The sequence below is a fragment of the Sphaerodactylus townsendi genome, linkage group LG10 (assembly GCF_021028975.2).
Source record: "Sphaerodactylus townsendi isolate TG3544 linkage group LG10, MPM_Stown_v2.3, whole genome shotgun sequence".
In the NCBI taxonomy this organism is placed as follows: Eukaryota; Metazoa; Chordata; class Lepidosauria; order Squamata; family Sphaerodactylidae; genus Sphaerodactylus; species Sphaerodactylus townsendi.
The window spans coordinates 54573795-54589847 of record NC_059434.1 but is presented as its reverse complement, the minus strand read 5'-3'; the positions used below and the strand labels follow the sequence as shown (position 1 = coordinate 54589847).

The following is a 16053-nucleotide window of genomic DNA, read 5'->3' as shown; positions in this document are numbered from 1 at the left end:
ACTCTAAAATCCTAGCTCTTTCCAGTGAGGGTTTCCTTTAGATCCTTTAATAGAGTTGGAAAACAATCTTCTTTTTCCCTAGATATATTCTTGATCACATCTTATCAAATCCCCCCTTTTAATGCATATTTTCACATATCAGTGGACGATTGCCAGTTCTAGTTGGGATGAATCATAAAATCCCATAAGGCTGTAGTGGTCTTCTTTCCACTGCCTGTATATAAGGGATGCAGAACCTCTGTGCTTTTTACACACACAGGATTTCAGATGGACTTGAACCTGTATTCATGGTTGAATATCCTTCTTTCCCACTGAGAACAAGAACTCCCACAAGCTTTATTTTATCACTTACCTTTTCAAACTTTTCATCCTCTTACCTTTTCAGATTTCAAACTAAGATCTTGTGGAATCTCGTTGGGTGATCTTGGGTCAGATTCTCAGTTTAATCTTTAATTAACCAATTACTTTCTTTAACTGTTCTATTTGCATTTATTTACAAAATGTTTGTATGTTACATAGCATGTTAAATACATATACAAATTGTGAAATCTTCTTGGAGAGTCTTGCGTTTTCTTGTTTCCTGAAGATGCACTGTCAAACAACATGGGAACCATTATGCCTAGCGAAAGCTCATGCAGCTGCTGTATGCAACTGAAACTTTACAGTCAGGGTGAATTTTGTGGTCTTTTCCTGCCTGGTAGTCATGAGTCTGGGATGGCAGAAATAGCTGATGCAATTGGTCACCCATGTGTTTCTGGTATCCTGGCTTGTACAAATCAGCAGCATAGGTTAATGCCACATACTGAACTCCTAGTGTATGTAAGGCTCAAAGGAAGCCTTTCTTCACACAATCACAGTCAGCATAACTAAGGTATCCTGTACCTCTTTGTATTTTCTTTTTCTGGGATCAACCTGGCAATGATTTATGATTGTTTATGATAGTCTGTACTACGCAGTGAAATGTGCAAATATTTTGTCAAAAATAAGTAATTAGCATGATGAAAATGCATGTTAGTAATGCAAACCATTATTTTGTAATGTTAATAATAAATTGTAATAGGGGTTAAAATTTTAAAGTATCTGATCCAAAACTCTATAGGCTTTCTAGTGTGTACATGGAATGTAGATGGTGTATATCCATCTACTTGACACATATCAACATAAGCTTTTGGGTGTACATTTAGAACTGTCCTTGGCATTACAATTCATAAGGAAGCAATATTTGACAGAGCTCCCTTCAGTCTTAGAGCCCAATCCAAAGGCTCTGGTGAAAAGGGGATGACGTCACTTCTTACTGCCATGTCACCTCCAGAGGGCTTCCAGGCAATGCAGTGAACAGCAAAAGCTCCCTGGCCTCCTGAAAGCCCTTCATAGCGCAAAACAGATTTACACCAGTCCAAGACTGGCTCCTGACTCATTCCTGGCTCAAAAAGTCGGCTCTACCCGCAGAAATCTCCATAGCCCACCCCCAGCTGCTCTGACAGTCAGGTTTAGGCTGGCACAGCTTTTTTGTACTGCAGGCTCTTCTGGTTCAGACACAGTGGAAATCCACGGCACTTGCTCACCTCCATGTTTGCCTTCCCCACTGGTGTAAGTACCACTCATGTCAGCAGGGTAGGAAAATGTGCTGGCATGGCCCTGTGCCAGCTCCAACAGCTGATTCCTCCCTCCCCCATCAGGATTGGGCTGTTAGGGTCAGAGGATAGTCAACAACTCATGTCTGACACAGAGTGGGAACCCTGTACCCAACCTATGTCCTTTGTACTTTGAAAAGCAGAAATTCTTAAAATCCATTCCTCCTGGCAGAGGTGTACCAGCATGAAACTGTGCCTGGTGACAATGCCTTGTTCCCCCCCCCCACCTCTAATAGAGGTGGGGGCAGGGCAGCAGCAGCCAGCCCTGGCCGGGAGCCTGCTGGGTGCTCCTGAGCCACCCCCCACCTCCATCGGAGGTGCGCGCCTGCTTGCTCTGGCCTCCAATAGAGGTGGAGGGCGGGGCAGCAGCAGCTGGGCTGGCAGCCTGTCAGGCGCTCCTGGGCCGACGCCCAGTGCCCCCTATGTGACAAAATGCCATGTGCCTGGGGACATGGGATACCCCATGTTCCCATAGACAGTACGCCACTGCTTCCTTGGAATATAGGATTGCTAACTCCAAGTTGGGAAATTCATGGAGTTTTGGGGTGAACTGTGTGAAGGGTAGGTTTGAGGAGAAGAGAAACCTCAGTGGTGTATGGTGGTGAAAAATGGCCCGACCTGGAGGTTGGCAACCTATGTAATCTGTTGGCTAAAGATTGCTTTTGATTTAGTTGCCTAATTCATGATGTTAAGAACTGTCTGTGTTTTCCTCCAAAGGAATGTGACAAATTGAAATAACTAACCACATTTTAAAATGCCTTTTTCAGTTTTCTATCTTTTCACCAGTTGCTGATCTTTTCCTTCTCTATATACTTTTATTATAGTGACAAATCTGTTGTGCAAATGCAGTCGCATTTTTATTTAACATTGTTAATGATTAATTGTAAAATAATGAAAAAGGCACCACATTCAGGAATTATCCTCTTGATGTGATTTCACCAACCTTAATAAGCAAACTAGAAAAACCTTTAGTACAGAAGGATAAAAATATGAGTTTAAACCATATAGTTTTTAAATGAATTCCTGTAATGACCATGATGCTTTTCACCTCTCTAGGCCTTGCCATTTGTGGATCTCAGAATGGATTATAAAAGAATAGTGATTTAAGACCTGCAGATCCTCTGTGAGATAGGTAAGCATTATTATTCTCATTTTACAGATAGGGGAATCATGGACAGAGAGGTTTAGTGTTTGTCTTCTCCCCATGCCCCCCATCCCTGCCAAGACAGAACCAGAAATAGAGTTCGGATATATTGTATTCATAACTTCTACTTTAAGCACATTACCATTTTTCTTTTAATGTAACCTCTCTGACTCTATTTCCCCAACTGTAAAGCAAGGATAATAATATAGATTTCTGTCAGGCACACTTGTGTGCCTGCAAAAAAGTAAAAAGGTTAGTGTTAACTTCACTGTAGAAACCCCTCGTATTCCTTCTCAAATTTTTTTTTAAGTTTCCTCGTACATTTGTGGAAATGAACTAATTCAGTGGGCAACTGGCTAGCTTTCGTAGTATGGCAAATATACAAGTTTCAGAATAATTGGGGAGGGTTTGGTAGGGTATTTAGAAATAATTGGGAAGAAGTCTCATAGTACAAAGTAGTTGTTAATTTCCATTGCAGTTTTCTAAAAATAGATTTTTCAGCTATCTATTTTAACTATTCAGTATAATTCCATTACCAGCTGATATTATAGAAAAATTTGCAAAACTGTAGCATTACATTTTAATATAAATTGATTCATGCAGTTTAATCAAGATACCTGAGAATCATCTTTACTATGTGAAAACCACTGGCAAACAATGTTCTAGGGAAGGATCCCATTGTGGCAAAAAGAACAATACTGATACGGACTAGAACTTCACTCACAGCAATTGAAGTGGGATTCATTTCCAAGCTTACTGCACTTTGGGAGTCCACATTGAAACATTCTGTATTTTTGGGACCACTTGCAAGTAACATCACATAACTTTTTTCTTCAACCTCCCCCCCCCCCGAAGTAGACAAAATATATACCCCACCATATAATCACTACACACTTTGCCACAGAGAAAAACACATCTCACTGACATACCTCTGAAGATGCCTGCCATAAATGTGCACAAAATTTTAGGAGCAAAAATGACAATGGCCACACAGCCCAGAAAATCCTACACAACCAATCAGTTAATAAATAGAATAGATATGAACTCTGTGCATACACTCCCAACCTTCAGTCCACCCTCCCTCCAATTCATCCTTCCATCTCAATATCACCTGGTTATAGGTATGGTGATTCCTTGGATGGAGAAGATCTCCACAGGCCTTACTAAGGGACAATAGAAACTATGCCTTCCATAGTTTCTGATGACCCTGGATGTTCTGCATGAACTTCCAGGACCTAAAAGGGACCAAATTGAGCATTCCACCACAGTTTATTCATCTTGATGGTACACCTAAATGGAAAGAAAAAAGGAGAGTGGTGAGTAGGTACATGGTGAGAAGAATAATAGAATTGGAAAGAACACAAGGGCCAACAAGTCCAACTTCTTGCCATGCCGGAATATACAATCATAGTACTCCTGGCAGATGACCATCCAGCCTCTGTTTAAAAACCTCCAAAGAAGACTCAGTGGCAGTTTACTCCATTGTCAAACAGTCTTACCACCAGAAAGTTCTTCCTAATGTTTAGATGGAATCTCTTTTCCTGTTCGTTGAATCCATTACTCCTTGTCCTAGTCTCTGGAGCATTAGAAAACAAGCTTGCTCCTTCTTCATCATGACATCCCTTCAAGTATGTAAACATGGCTATCATGTTACCCCTTAACCTTCTCTTCTCCAGATTAAACATACCTAGCTCCCTAAGTCTGTCCTTGTGAGGCATGGATTCCAGACCTTGGTTACCCTCCTCTGGATCCTTTCCAGCTTTTCAATATCCTTCTTGAATTGTGGTGCCCAGAACTGGACACAGTATTCCAGGTGATGGCTGACCAATGCAAAAGAGAGTGATACCATTATGTCCTTCAATCAAGATACTATACTCCTATTGATGCAGGCCAGAATTGCATTGGCTTTCTTGACTACCCAATTACAGTGCTGACTCACATTCATTTTGTGGTCTACTAAGACTCCTAGATCCCTTTCACATGTACTGTTGTCAAGCCAGGTGTCACCCATCTAATATCTGTGCATTTCATTTTTTTCTTCCCAAGTGTAGTATCTTACATATATCTCTGTTAAAATTTATTTTGTTAGTTTTGGCCCAGCTCTCTAATCTGTCCAGGTCATTTTGAATTCTGACTTTGTTCTCTGGTGTATTAGGTACCCCTCCTAATTTGGTGTCCTCTGCAAATTTTATTAGCATTCCATCACTGAAGTCATTGATAAATATATTGAACAGAACTGTACCCAGGACAGAATTATATGGCACCCTACTAGTCACTTTTCTCCAGGATGAAGATGAGCCATTGGTGAGCACCCTTTGGATTCTGTCAGTCAACCAATTACGAACACCTAACAGTAGCATTGTCTAGCCCACATTTTACTAGCTTGCTTGCAAGAACATCATGGAGCACCTTTCTAAAAGGTATGCTATATCCACACCATTCCCTTCATCTACCAAGCTTGTCACACTATCAAAAAAGAGAGATAAGATTAGTCTGATATGACTTGTTTTTTGAGAAAGCCATGTCAACTTTTAGTGGTCTCTTCTAAGTCTTTACGGACTGTCTGTTTAATTATCTGCTCTAGAATCTTTGCTGGTATTGTCAGGCTGACTTGGCAGTTAGGCCAACTTGGTGGTATTGTTTGGGTCCTCTTTCTTTCCTTTTTGAAGATGGGGGCAACATTAGCTCTCCTCCAGTTTGCTGGGACTTCTCCTGTTCTCCTGGAGTTTTCAAAAATTATAGCAGTTGGTTCTGAGATTACTTCTGCCAGTTCTTTAAAATATCCTGAGATGTGGTTCATCATGCGCTGGAGATTTGAATTCATTTAAAGTAGCCAGGTATTCCTGTACTACCTCTTTAATTAATCTGTGTTGAATTTCCCTTACTTTATCTTCTGTTCCATATCCCCCTCATTGAGCACTGTTCTTCTTTTGGGAAAAGACCGAGGCAAAGAAGGTGTTGAGTAGTGCTGCTTTTCTTTATCCAGCTAGCATTTTGCCATCTTCTCCATGCAGCGATCCTTTTTCCTTCTTTTTGCTATAAACAGAACAGCAACAAAAAAAGCCTTTTTAATTTTGTTTAACCTTTCTGGCAAGCCTGAGCTCATTTGGCACTTTATCTTTTCTGACTTTCTTCCTACATATCCTGGCTATTTGTTTGAATTCCTCTTGGGTGATTTCCCCCTTTCTCCATTTCTTGTTAATGTCTCTTTTAAATCTTAGCTCAGTGGAAAGTTCTTTAGACATCTGATGTATAATGCTATATCTCCTTTCCAAGTTAGTCTATTTTTCTGAAATAGATTATACTCTTCAATAATTACATTCCAAGCATAAGAAACATCCCACCAGGTTTCAGTGATGCCTATTATATCATATTTGCTTTGTTGTGTTAAGAGCTTGAGTTGTCTTGTTTATTTCCATGCTTTGTGCATTAGTGTAGAGACTTTTAAGACCATGGTTGATTCCCCCGGCTTCCACACTCCACCCCCCTTTCCACTGTTGGGTTCTTGAATTATTCTCTCAGTTCTCTCTATAACCTTCAGATAGCATATTATGAGATGCAACCCATCCCTTGCCAATAGTCCATCTTCATGAAACTGCAGACCATGGTCCCAGAAGCCAAAACATTCCTGGCAGCACTAACTGCAAAGCCAGTTGTTCACTTCCACTATTTTTATTTCCTTGCCTGAGTTGTATCCTTCAACTGGGAGTAGAGATGAAATGACAACCTGTGTATCTAGATCCTTCACCCGCCTTCCCAGAGCCTCAAAATCTTTTGTGATGTCATGAAAGCTACATCTTGCAGTGTCATTTGTACTCATGATGGAAGGAAGGAATAATGGTCAGTGGGCTTGACAAGTCTTGTCAGTTTCTCTGTTACATCACATATTTTTGCCCAAGGGAGACATCACACCTCTCAAGATACCTTTCCAGGTTTGCAAATAACTGCTTTGTCCCCCTCACCAGAGAGTCCCTTACCACCACCACATGTCTCCTTGGGTGTGCAGGGACCATTCTGTACCTTCAACATTCTCTGAGGATTGACTCTGTTGCTCATGTGTCAGTTCCTTATCCTCACTGACAAGGGAGACTTAAAATCAATTCTGTAGCTTCAAACGCATAGAATACTCCCTGGTCCATCTATTTTTATGTGTTACATTCTTCCGGTTGCCACCACCTGTGTTTGAGAGCATCCCTCATCCTCAGAGAACTCCCCAGTGTGTTCCCTACCCAATACTGTCTACTCTACTGTGTCCAGAAAATCCTCATTCTTTTCATTCATGAGCCCATGATGAATTGGACCTTGAGAGCTTTGGAGTTGGTTTGTAATAGATTCAGGTTTTCCAAACTGTTATGAACTTTCAATGCTGAACTTCAAAGGCTTCACTACTTATATAACCACTATTTCTGTGGAAGACTGAATTGTTCTTGTTTAAATTAAATTCAGGCAGACTGCATAGCATCAGTGTATTGTTGAGTGCTAACTTGGAATATACAGTGCAAAAAATATCTGTGCTTATAGCTGTTCCATTTTTAAGGAAACAGAAAAATGGTTTATTAATTCATGCAATAAATCAGGGTTTATTTTATACAATTAGATGTATATACTTCTTTCTGTTTATGACATCCTTTATCTATTATGTATTATTCCAGTTGTATGTCAGTCATGTTGGGCTTATCAAACCAGCATTTAAATATGCCAACCATGTGTGGGGGGCCTAATCTCATGGGGTTTTCTCACAGAATTTGTAAAACCTCATACCTGACAAAGTGGCCATTCTGTAAAAATGAGCAGCATATTCAGTTTTCATCTACAGAGTTGGGTCAATTAAACAATCTACCAACCATTCATGAGCTGTTTGTGAATGAGCACTTCCCATACAGTCTAAAGATTTCAATTTTGTGTGTGTATGAGCAAGGAATTTTATATTACAAATGTTTTGGCCATGCTTCCCTGCTGATTTTGCTCATATCCATGTATTTCTCCACTACCAGTGATGTTGCACTGTTGTTGACGCTACCTATTTCACCCCACTTTTGAGGCAGAATTGCCAGTAGGATTGCCAACTCTGAGTTAGAAAATTCCTGGAGATTTAGGGGTGCAGCCTGGCAACAGGAGGGAACTTAGCAGGACATAAAGCCACAGAGACCTTCCAACGCAGCCATTTTATTCAGGACAACTGATCTCTGTAGACTGGAAATGAATTGTAATTCTGGGTGATCTCCAGTTCCCACCTGGTGGCTGGCATTTCTTTTGCCAACCTCTAGGTAGGATTTGGAGATTATCCAGAATTACAACTGATCTCCAGACTACTAATAGTTCTCCAAGAGCAAATGGCTACCATGGGGGGCAGAGTCTGTGGCTTTATATCCTACTAAGGTGTCTTCTCTCACCAAACCTGTTGTCCCCAATGACCACCCTCAAATCTTCATGAATTTTGCAACCCAGAATTGACAATCCTAGAGACTATATATGCTGGTGTTACTGTTTCTTATACATTCACTTCAAACTTTATAAATTAAACAGATTAAAAATAGGCTGAAGTAAGTTCAGGAATTGCTCTCCCTGAAAAAAAGCCATTGGATAAACAGGGTCTTGGTCGATTAACTTAATAATCACAAATATAATGTACATTTGAATCGCTTTTTAATTGAAGGTGTCCCTGTGAAACTGTGCAAAGTTCTATTTTGATATTTCTGTAGCAGAATTGCATTTTGCTAGCTTTCATCAATTCTTTAGTATATTTATATTATTTATTTATTTAAATAAATTTTAACTTACTCTCAAACTACCACTTTTTAGATACTTCAATATTTAAAATGTTATTCTGCTAATTTCTTGTGGGAAATGACCTTACATTTTTGGATTTCTTTGCTATGTTTACATGACTAAATTCAGCAAAAAAGACAACCTCATTTTACTTTGATTTCAGCCCCCAGTCCTCAATACTTCTTTTCTACATAGCTTTTGCTACTTTGATGTCAAAACATATAAGAAAATTGCAAAAAACAATTCTGCGAAGAAAGAAGTCTTCAGTACATAAAAGAAAACCACAATTCAAATCATGCTTTTTGTTCTAGTAAAAAAATGAAACAATAGTTCCTTTTTTAAAAAAATACATTGTTTTTCTCAGGGCTTTTTCCTGTGGTCTCAATATTCACCAACACTGAGCGCCCGCAGGTTGTTGGGGTTTTTTTTTGGGGGGGGGGGATTCCCAAGTCCTGAGAGTGGAATGTATGCAAATCAACACAACCTTCTATATTAGTTGATAGATAGATAGGTAAACCTTTATTAGGCATAGAATCCATATAACAGCCAACATTGTCCAAACAAGTATCCCATACATGGGAACCATCGCAGGTAATCATTTCAAAGTTTCTATAAGGAACCTAGCTACAAAAGTTAAAATCTCGGAGGCAGAATTATTTAGTAGAAACGTAATCTTCCCCACAACAGAGTATTCATTAAAGATTACAGGACAAAGAGCAAAGAGTCTGGTCCTAGATCCCTCGTATTTGGGGCAGTCAAGCAATATATGTTCCATAGTTTGTATTGCTGTGATACAATGAGGACATTTCCGCTCTTGCAGGTCGATTCTTTGGAACCTTCCTTGTAGCATAGAGCAAGGGAAGGAGTTACAATGAGCCCTAGTGATTATCCATCTATGCTTGGGTTCCTGAAGTAAACTCAAATAATCTGCCATGTGATTGATTTTAAATTTGATGTTAAAAAAGAGGGGGGAGCAATTGCTTCTTGACTTGTCCTGCAGAACTATATTAGTGTGGAAAGTGGAATCTATTCCCAACTGAATTATGGCAACTTTGTACAGTTTTCAAGGCAAGAGACATTCATAGATGGTTTGTCATTGCCTGCCTCTGCATCATGCCCCCGGTGTTCCATAGATGTCTGCCATCCAAGGCTGAGAATATGTGACTGGTCCAAGGTCACCCTGCGAATTTCCATGGCATGACTGGGGATTTGAACCTGAGTTTCCCAGATCCTAGACACCTTAACCATTACACCACGCTGGAGTACCAGTTTTTTTAAAAAGTAGAACGGCCTTCTCTGCTTTCTGATTTTCAACTGCAGTAGCAATTTTCTAAATAATGATGAGAAACAAAAGACTGCTTATATTCCTGCAAGATATCTATTCTAACATGGTACAATTCTTGAGGGGGTTTTCTTAGAACAGATGAACTAACTTTTTCTGATTTTCACAGTAGTTTGTCATGAAAAATAACAAACCTATGCTGAGGGGTGCAGGGTGGGTAGACTCTTTCCATAGCTTTTTATCCTGCCCTACCTCTGAGCACCTCATGGTGGCATATATATTTCTTTCTCCTCCATTTTTATCCCCCTGTGTAGTAGGTTATGCTGAGGGAAAGTGACCAAAAATAACCCAAATGAGCATTATCGTTGATTTAAGTGGATTTAGAAGGGTGCAAATCTGCTAGTATTGCACAGTAAAACACTATTGGACTCATATTAACTTTTTATTGTTGTTCTTTGGAACTTAGTCAGTGTAGTTATCTCCATTTTAGCAAATTGATATTTTACAACTAATCTACAAAATTTTGTATAGAAATGTTAATAGCACTCTTCAGGACCCCCAACAGAATGTCAGCTTATGGTCTATAATGCCTTTGATCTATTAAATCTATTTAGAACCAAATTTTTATCAAAATTCATTACCACAAAGTGTGATAAAAACTGAGAGTTTTAAAAAACTTCCATAGCCTCATCATTTATTTAAGGTGAGAGTATGGCCCTTTCTGCATGGGCCATATACAGTGCCCTGGGGACAGCAAAAACGCCGTCCCCAGGGAGCCGTTCGCACAGGAGGCGCTCCTAAAATGCAGCAGTGCTGACCTGGCTCCCCTTCACCACCCCCAGGGCGGCGTCAGGCCGCCTCCAAAAAGCTCCCTCCTGGACAGAGGTTTTTGGAAAACAGCGCGTTCCCTCCGGCGCAGTGCGAACGGCACCGCTGGGAACACGCTGTTTTCCCCGTCCCTCTCCCACTCACCTCATCGCCTTCATCACTCTACTGGACTGCTGAGACCCTCCCTCGCTGTCCTCAAACCCCTGGAGGTTGGAGGGCAGCATGGGCGGGTCTTAGGAGTCCAGCAGGGCGACGAAGGCAACGAGGTGAGTGGGGGGGGGGACGGGGAAGAGGCGGCTCCATGCAAAGCTGCCTCTTCCACGCTGGCCTCTGCGGGAGCCACTTGCATGCTCCCGTGCAAACAGCCCCTACCCCTCCACCGGCAGAATTCCTGCCGGTGCAGGGGAGCCCTTTCCACAGTGCGGAAAGGGCCTATGTGTCTTTCTTATGGAGACCTCATATGAAATAAGTTGCTCAGATCACACTTTCTGTGTATATCTATTAGGTCTATTCACTTTAAAGAGACTTTTTAAAATACAGGATGTATTTCACATTCAGTGGCAAGCTATCAAATATTTATTTGTTTAGAAGGTTCGCATGCTGCCTCTCCAAAGAACGTGCTTAAAGGAATTCACAAAAGGAAGCTGAAACTGCTGAGAAGGTGGCATAACCCTGTGCCAGTGTAAATGCCATTTATGCCCAGGTGTCATCACAGCTGCATTGCCAGTGTTTCTTGTAGGAGCTTGTGCTGGTGCTGAGGGATTGTTCCCAGGGACAGGCCTTTCAAGCAAGGACTCTTTCAGGCCAGGAATGCCCCCATTTGCTGACACTCACCACACCAACAAAATCCATGGCATAGCTCATTGTGCTGCATAAGCCATTTGTACGGAGAACGGGTCAGCATTGCTCTTCACTTGATAGCTACACAGTTGTGCCTTCCCTGGCTGCACCAGAACTAAACACCCCCCTTTCAGGATTACACTGTAAGAATCACTTATTCTTAAGAGATTGGGCATATAATTTATACACAACATATGAACTGATCATGTGAACCTGTCCTCAGTATCTGCTAATTAGTATCTGCAAATTATCAACAGTAGTAGATGGCCTCACAATAATTCTCTTGAAAGATGTACACAGAAAAGGTTTCATATGTCCTATACTAAATATTGTTTGACCTTCTGACACATTTCTTGCATGACTTGTAATTTTGCCCTTTTAACATACTGCTGGAATTAGAGTAATGGTTTATCTGTAACAAACTGTTAAATGTATTGTTACCCAGTGGTCTTAGGGAGTGGTTGAAAGGCACATGATGGTATCATTGCAGTTTTAGGTCTTGATGGGAGACAGGCTTACTGTTTTCCCACTGAGAGAGATGCCCCATCCCCAGTTCCCAGCAGGTCTAGGATTGCAGAAATCTGAAATAAGTATTAAAGAAATCATAAGTATTTATGATTTTTATCTTGTGTTGTAACTTTCCCTGAGACCTTCACGTATAGGGTGGACTTAAAATACATATAAATAAATAATAAACATGACAGGTTAAACAATACAAGAAATGCTATTATGTAAGTAGAACTATAATGCTGTGAGGCATTTCTTATCAGCATTTTCCTGAAGTGGCTGGAAAGCTTGTCAAGACATACAATTCCAGATGGGAAGCCTTGGTAGTCTGTAGCAGCAAGATAAATCAGAAGTCCAGTGACACCATAAAAACTAACTTTTTTCCCAGCATATAATTTTATAAGTCCGAGCTCACTTCAAAAGCATATACATTAAGAAAATACATTTATACTAAAAGTGCAAACAACAGAAAGGTTGGAGGATGTTTCAAAAGAGGCCTATTTAAAACAGAGTATGATTAAAAGAATAACCAATCCACTCAAGGTGAGTGAGAACCATTCTGAACAGTTGATAGATAGGCAAGATAAGGTCCAATTAGAAGAGTATAAAGATCTACCAGAACTAATCAACATTTGCAAAGGGTGGAATATTTTTAAGGTCTTGTCTCCTGTAGCGAGTGAGAAATCCTAAACCTTCATGAAGACTTGCTGGGGGGGTGGGGGCGTTTAGGAATATATATCCCACCACAAAGTCACTTCACGCTGTGCTACAAAGAGAAATACATCTTACCATGACATGCCTCTGAAGATGCCAATCATAGATACAGGCAAAATGTCAGATACAGACCATGTCCACACCTCCTGGAAAATCTGCAACAGCCAGTTGATTTTGATCGTGAAAGCCTTTAACAATATGTTGAATCACAATTATTACTGTTTCTATGATTGAACTCAAAAAACACTATGTCAAGTTCTATATTGAATGTAGATTTTTTTCTGTTACCTCAGATTATACCTGAAGTTTCTTTCTTTTCCCCAACAGCACGGAAAAGGATATGCTAGTCAATTCTACGGGACTTACCTGAAGCAGCATGATTTGCACAAAAGTCGACCAACAAAAGCATCAACTTTTCAACTTCATTATCTTGGCCATCCAGTTCTGTGTTAACTGAAGAATTACTGTGCTGTTGGAGACACCATGGCCAACCATAGGACCTAACTGCTCTCAGCAGGCCTGAGAAATGAGTTGAAATGTATGGAACTGTAGAAACTTCAAGAGGCGATTGACTTTTGCCTCTCTGATCAGTGTGTGCCTGTTTACAGCACTATATAGCTCTCTCTTTCTCTCTCTATCTCTCTAAAATTTCACTGAGCCCTTTAGATGTTTATATTCGCCACAAGAAGCCAATCGTACAGATTTTAAAAAAGGAAATGTGCATTATAAATGCAATATCACTGTTTTAAACTTGACTGTTTTATATTATTTTTGTGTGATCAAGTGTCCCCCAAACTATTCCAACTTTACAAAAGAAATTGTGAATCATGTTCTTTTCACCAGTGGGTCATGAAAATGTTGTTAATCTGCAGACCCACAAAATATCAAAGACATTCTGTAGTTTATACACCGTGTTGCAAAGTGTTTACTGTACTATTTCAAAGCTTCTAAATAAATATAAAATATATATATTATATTACATATAATTTTCTGGGAAACGTGGTACCATTTAGTTGATTTTTAAATGAATTCATACAGTCCACACCATACACTAAAGTGAGAAGGTAATTCAGGGTCCTTAAATTATCCTTGCCTAAACAATAAAATAAATCTTTAATAATACTTTCCCATTTTTGTACTTTGGTCAATCCTGTTTGTCCTTGTTAAAAAAAAAGAGCTGTAAGCAACAACATTTTTTCCTGAAAGTTGTACTGAATGTTCAATGCCAAAGATACAGCTGTCAATAATTATGAAAATGAGCACTGACTATGTACTATCAAAAGTATCTATATATATATATATATCAACTTCCATTACTTTAATTCTATTTCTATGGCTTTTAATTTGGAATCAAAAAACTTTTTATAAAGGCTCTATAAACTCACATGTATATGTTGTTGAAAAGTACACTGGGTGTCTGTACATTTTGCAATGTAAGATATAATGTAAACGAAGATAACTATTTTAAGGAAATATCCCTCCCCTGCCCACAATTCATAGCTAACATACATGGTTCTTTGGCATAGTTTTTTGCAAATATATCTTTTCATGCTGGCTTGCAGTAGTTTTTTTTTTTTTTAAGACCATTCTCAAAGACATACATGTTGCCAAGCCAATGATTTGAATTTGTCTCTTTTATGGAAAAAAAAATAAATTTAGGAATAGGCTGTACCAACTTCACTAGCAATCAGGTTGGTCCCTCCTGTGTTATTTTTGTAGTAATTTCATGACATGACAAATCTCAGTAAGGGTATTTTTTATTAGGAAAAAACCCCCAGTAAATTGTTCTAAAACAAAAAACCTGCCAAAGTAAAGTTGAACCTTTACTTTCGTGCTCTCTGAAGATAAGCACTGTTGAAAAAAGTGATACATATAGTTAGGTGTGTGGGTGGTTTGTTACATGCTCTGCTGTCTTTTTTTCTGATGACTACCTGTCAAGTGTTCAAAAGAAACCATAAAATTCTGTCTGTGATAACAGCAGCTGTTTCAGTTGAAGGTGCTTAGATGCAATAGCCCTTTGAACAAGGGGAAGACATACTCTTTCTTTCAGAGGGTTTTGAATCATATACGAGTACCATAAATTTGCATCCTTGCTCCCACTCAATACTGTTCAGAGGGTTAGAAAAAAATGAGTCGACGTGAGCAAGGGGGGGAGAAAGTAGCTCTTAATTTTTTTTAACGAAATAAAAAGACTGTTACACTGATCCAGAGCCCCAGCAATCCAGACATGGTGCTTTTGTGCATTCAGGCTTCCCTATTTACCACACTGGAGGGGAAAGCTCTATGCTTACAACCCTTGTGCACTTCTAGATGCACATGCATCCAACGACCCCTTGTCGCAATTTTTTTCTAGATGAGATTAATAGTCCCTTTGAAGTTTAACTCACCAGTCATTCTCCACTGTGTTCCCATTAATGTGAATGAGAGTTGTGCGTAGGTAAGGTTTCTAATGTTGTACTGTGAGGTTACAGTAGTTTCTGAAATCTTAACAAAATATTCCTGCTCAATACTTTTAATGCATATTTCTAAACTCTTTGTATATCTACAGGGATTTCTTGGGATCCTTTTAACGATGTATATTAAATATGAATCACAGAAAAAGCACAGAAAGTGACAGTTAATTTAAAAAAAACACACACAACTGTGAAATCTTTAGCTTTAGGTAATGGGAATTCTGGTCACCTCTATGCCTTGTTAGTTTTATGAAAAAATGGGCTATTTTAGTAATAAATTGTGTGAAGAATATTTCATTTGAAGAAGTCTTGTCAACCTGTTGCTGCTTTTGAGGCAAGAAATGGAATGCCCCTCCTGGAATTGGTTTTGCTTTTTGCTTTTTTTGCTTTTTTAATAGCCTCTCTAAACAGAGGTGTGTACTGTAAATTAGGGTTGTTTCTAGTCCTGTGGAGAAAAAAAGTCACCTTTTCTTTTTATAGACTATTAAAGTGTTTTGATTTACTGAAATCTCCCTCACATTTTGCATGCAACTTTTTGAGAAAAAAATAGTTATGTTGTTACAATGTCATCTGTCTTCACTAGTGCATTTATTTCCTCTCTCTGTGTTTAATAACTATGTGTAATAGGCATTTATATACATCCTTTCATTTCATGCTTTAGCCTTTCCTTATCTTTCTATCATTTAATATGAACAATGGGAGACTTGCGGTAGTCTGTAAAACAAGACAATGTGCAATTACATTACTAGAGGGGGGCCCATACTTCTGATTCTCCTACTTAAGTAGGATGACAAATGCTTGTTTTGGGAAAGTCACAATCATAAGACTTTATGGTGCCAGTATCACTTGGTGTATAGTAATGGCACCTGGTGATCTCCTACT

General features: G+C 39.4%; 1 protein-coding gene across 4 annotated transcripts in view; it reads left to right on the top strand.

Moving 5' to 3' along the window:
• The window catches only part of PCDH10 (protocadherin 10), a 62637-nt gene extending 46958 nt beyond the window's left edge, over positions 1-15679 (top strand). For 2 of the 4 annotated variants that reach the window (XM_048510201.1, XM_048510199.1), the window contains 2 exons: positions 2691-2766; positions 13046-15679. In XM_048510201.1, the coding sequence (XP_048366158.1) occupies positions 2691-2725 (35 nt within the window). In that variant the 3' untranslated portion in view covers positions 2726-2766; positions 13046-15679. The remainder of the gene's footprint in view (positions 1-2690; positions 2767-13045) is intronic. The other 2 variants (XM_048510202.1, XM_048510200.1) reach the window with 1 other exon arrangement.
• The last annotated feature ends 374 nt before the right edge of the window (positions 15680-16053 follow it).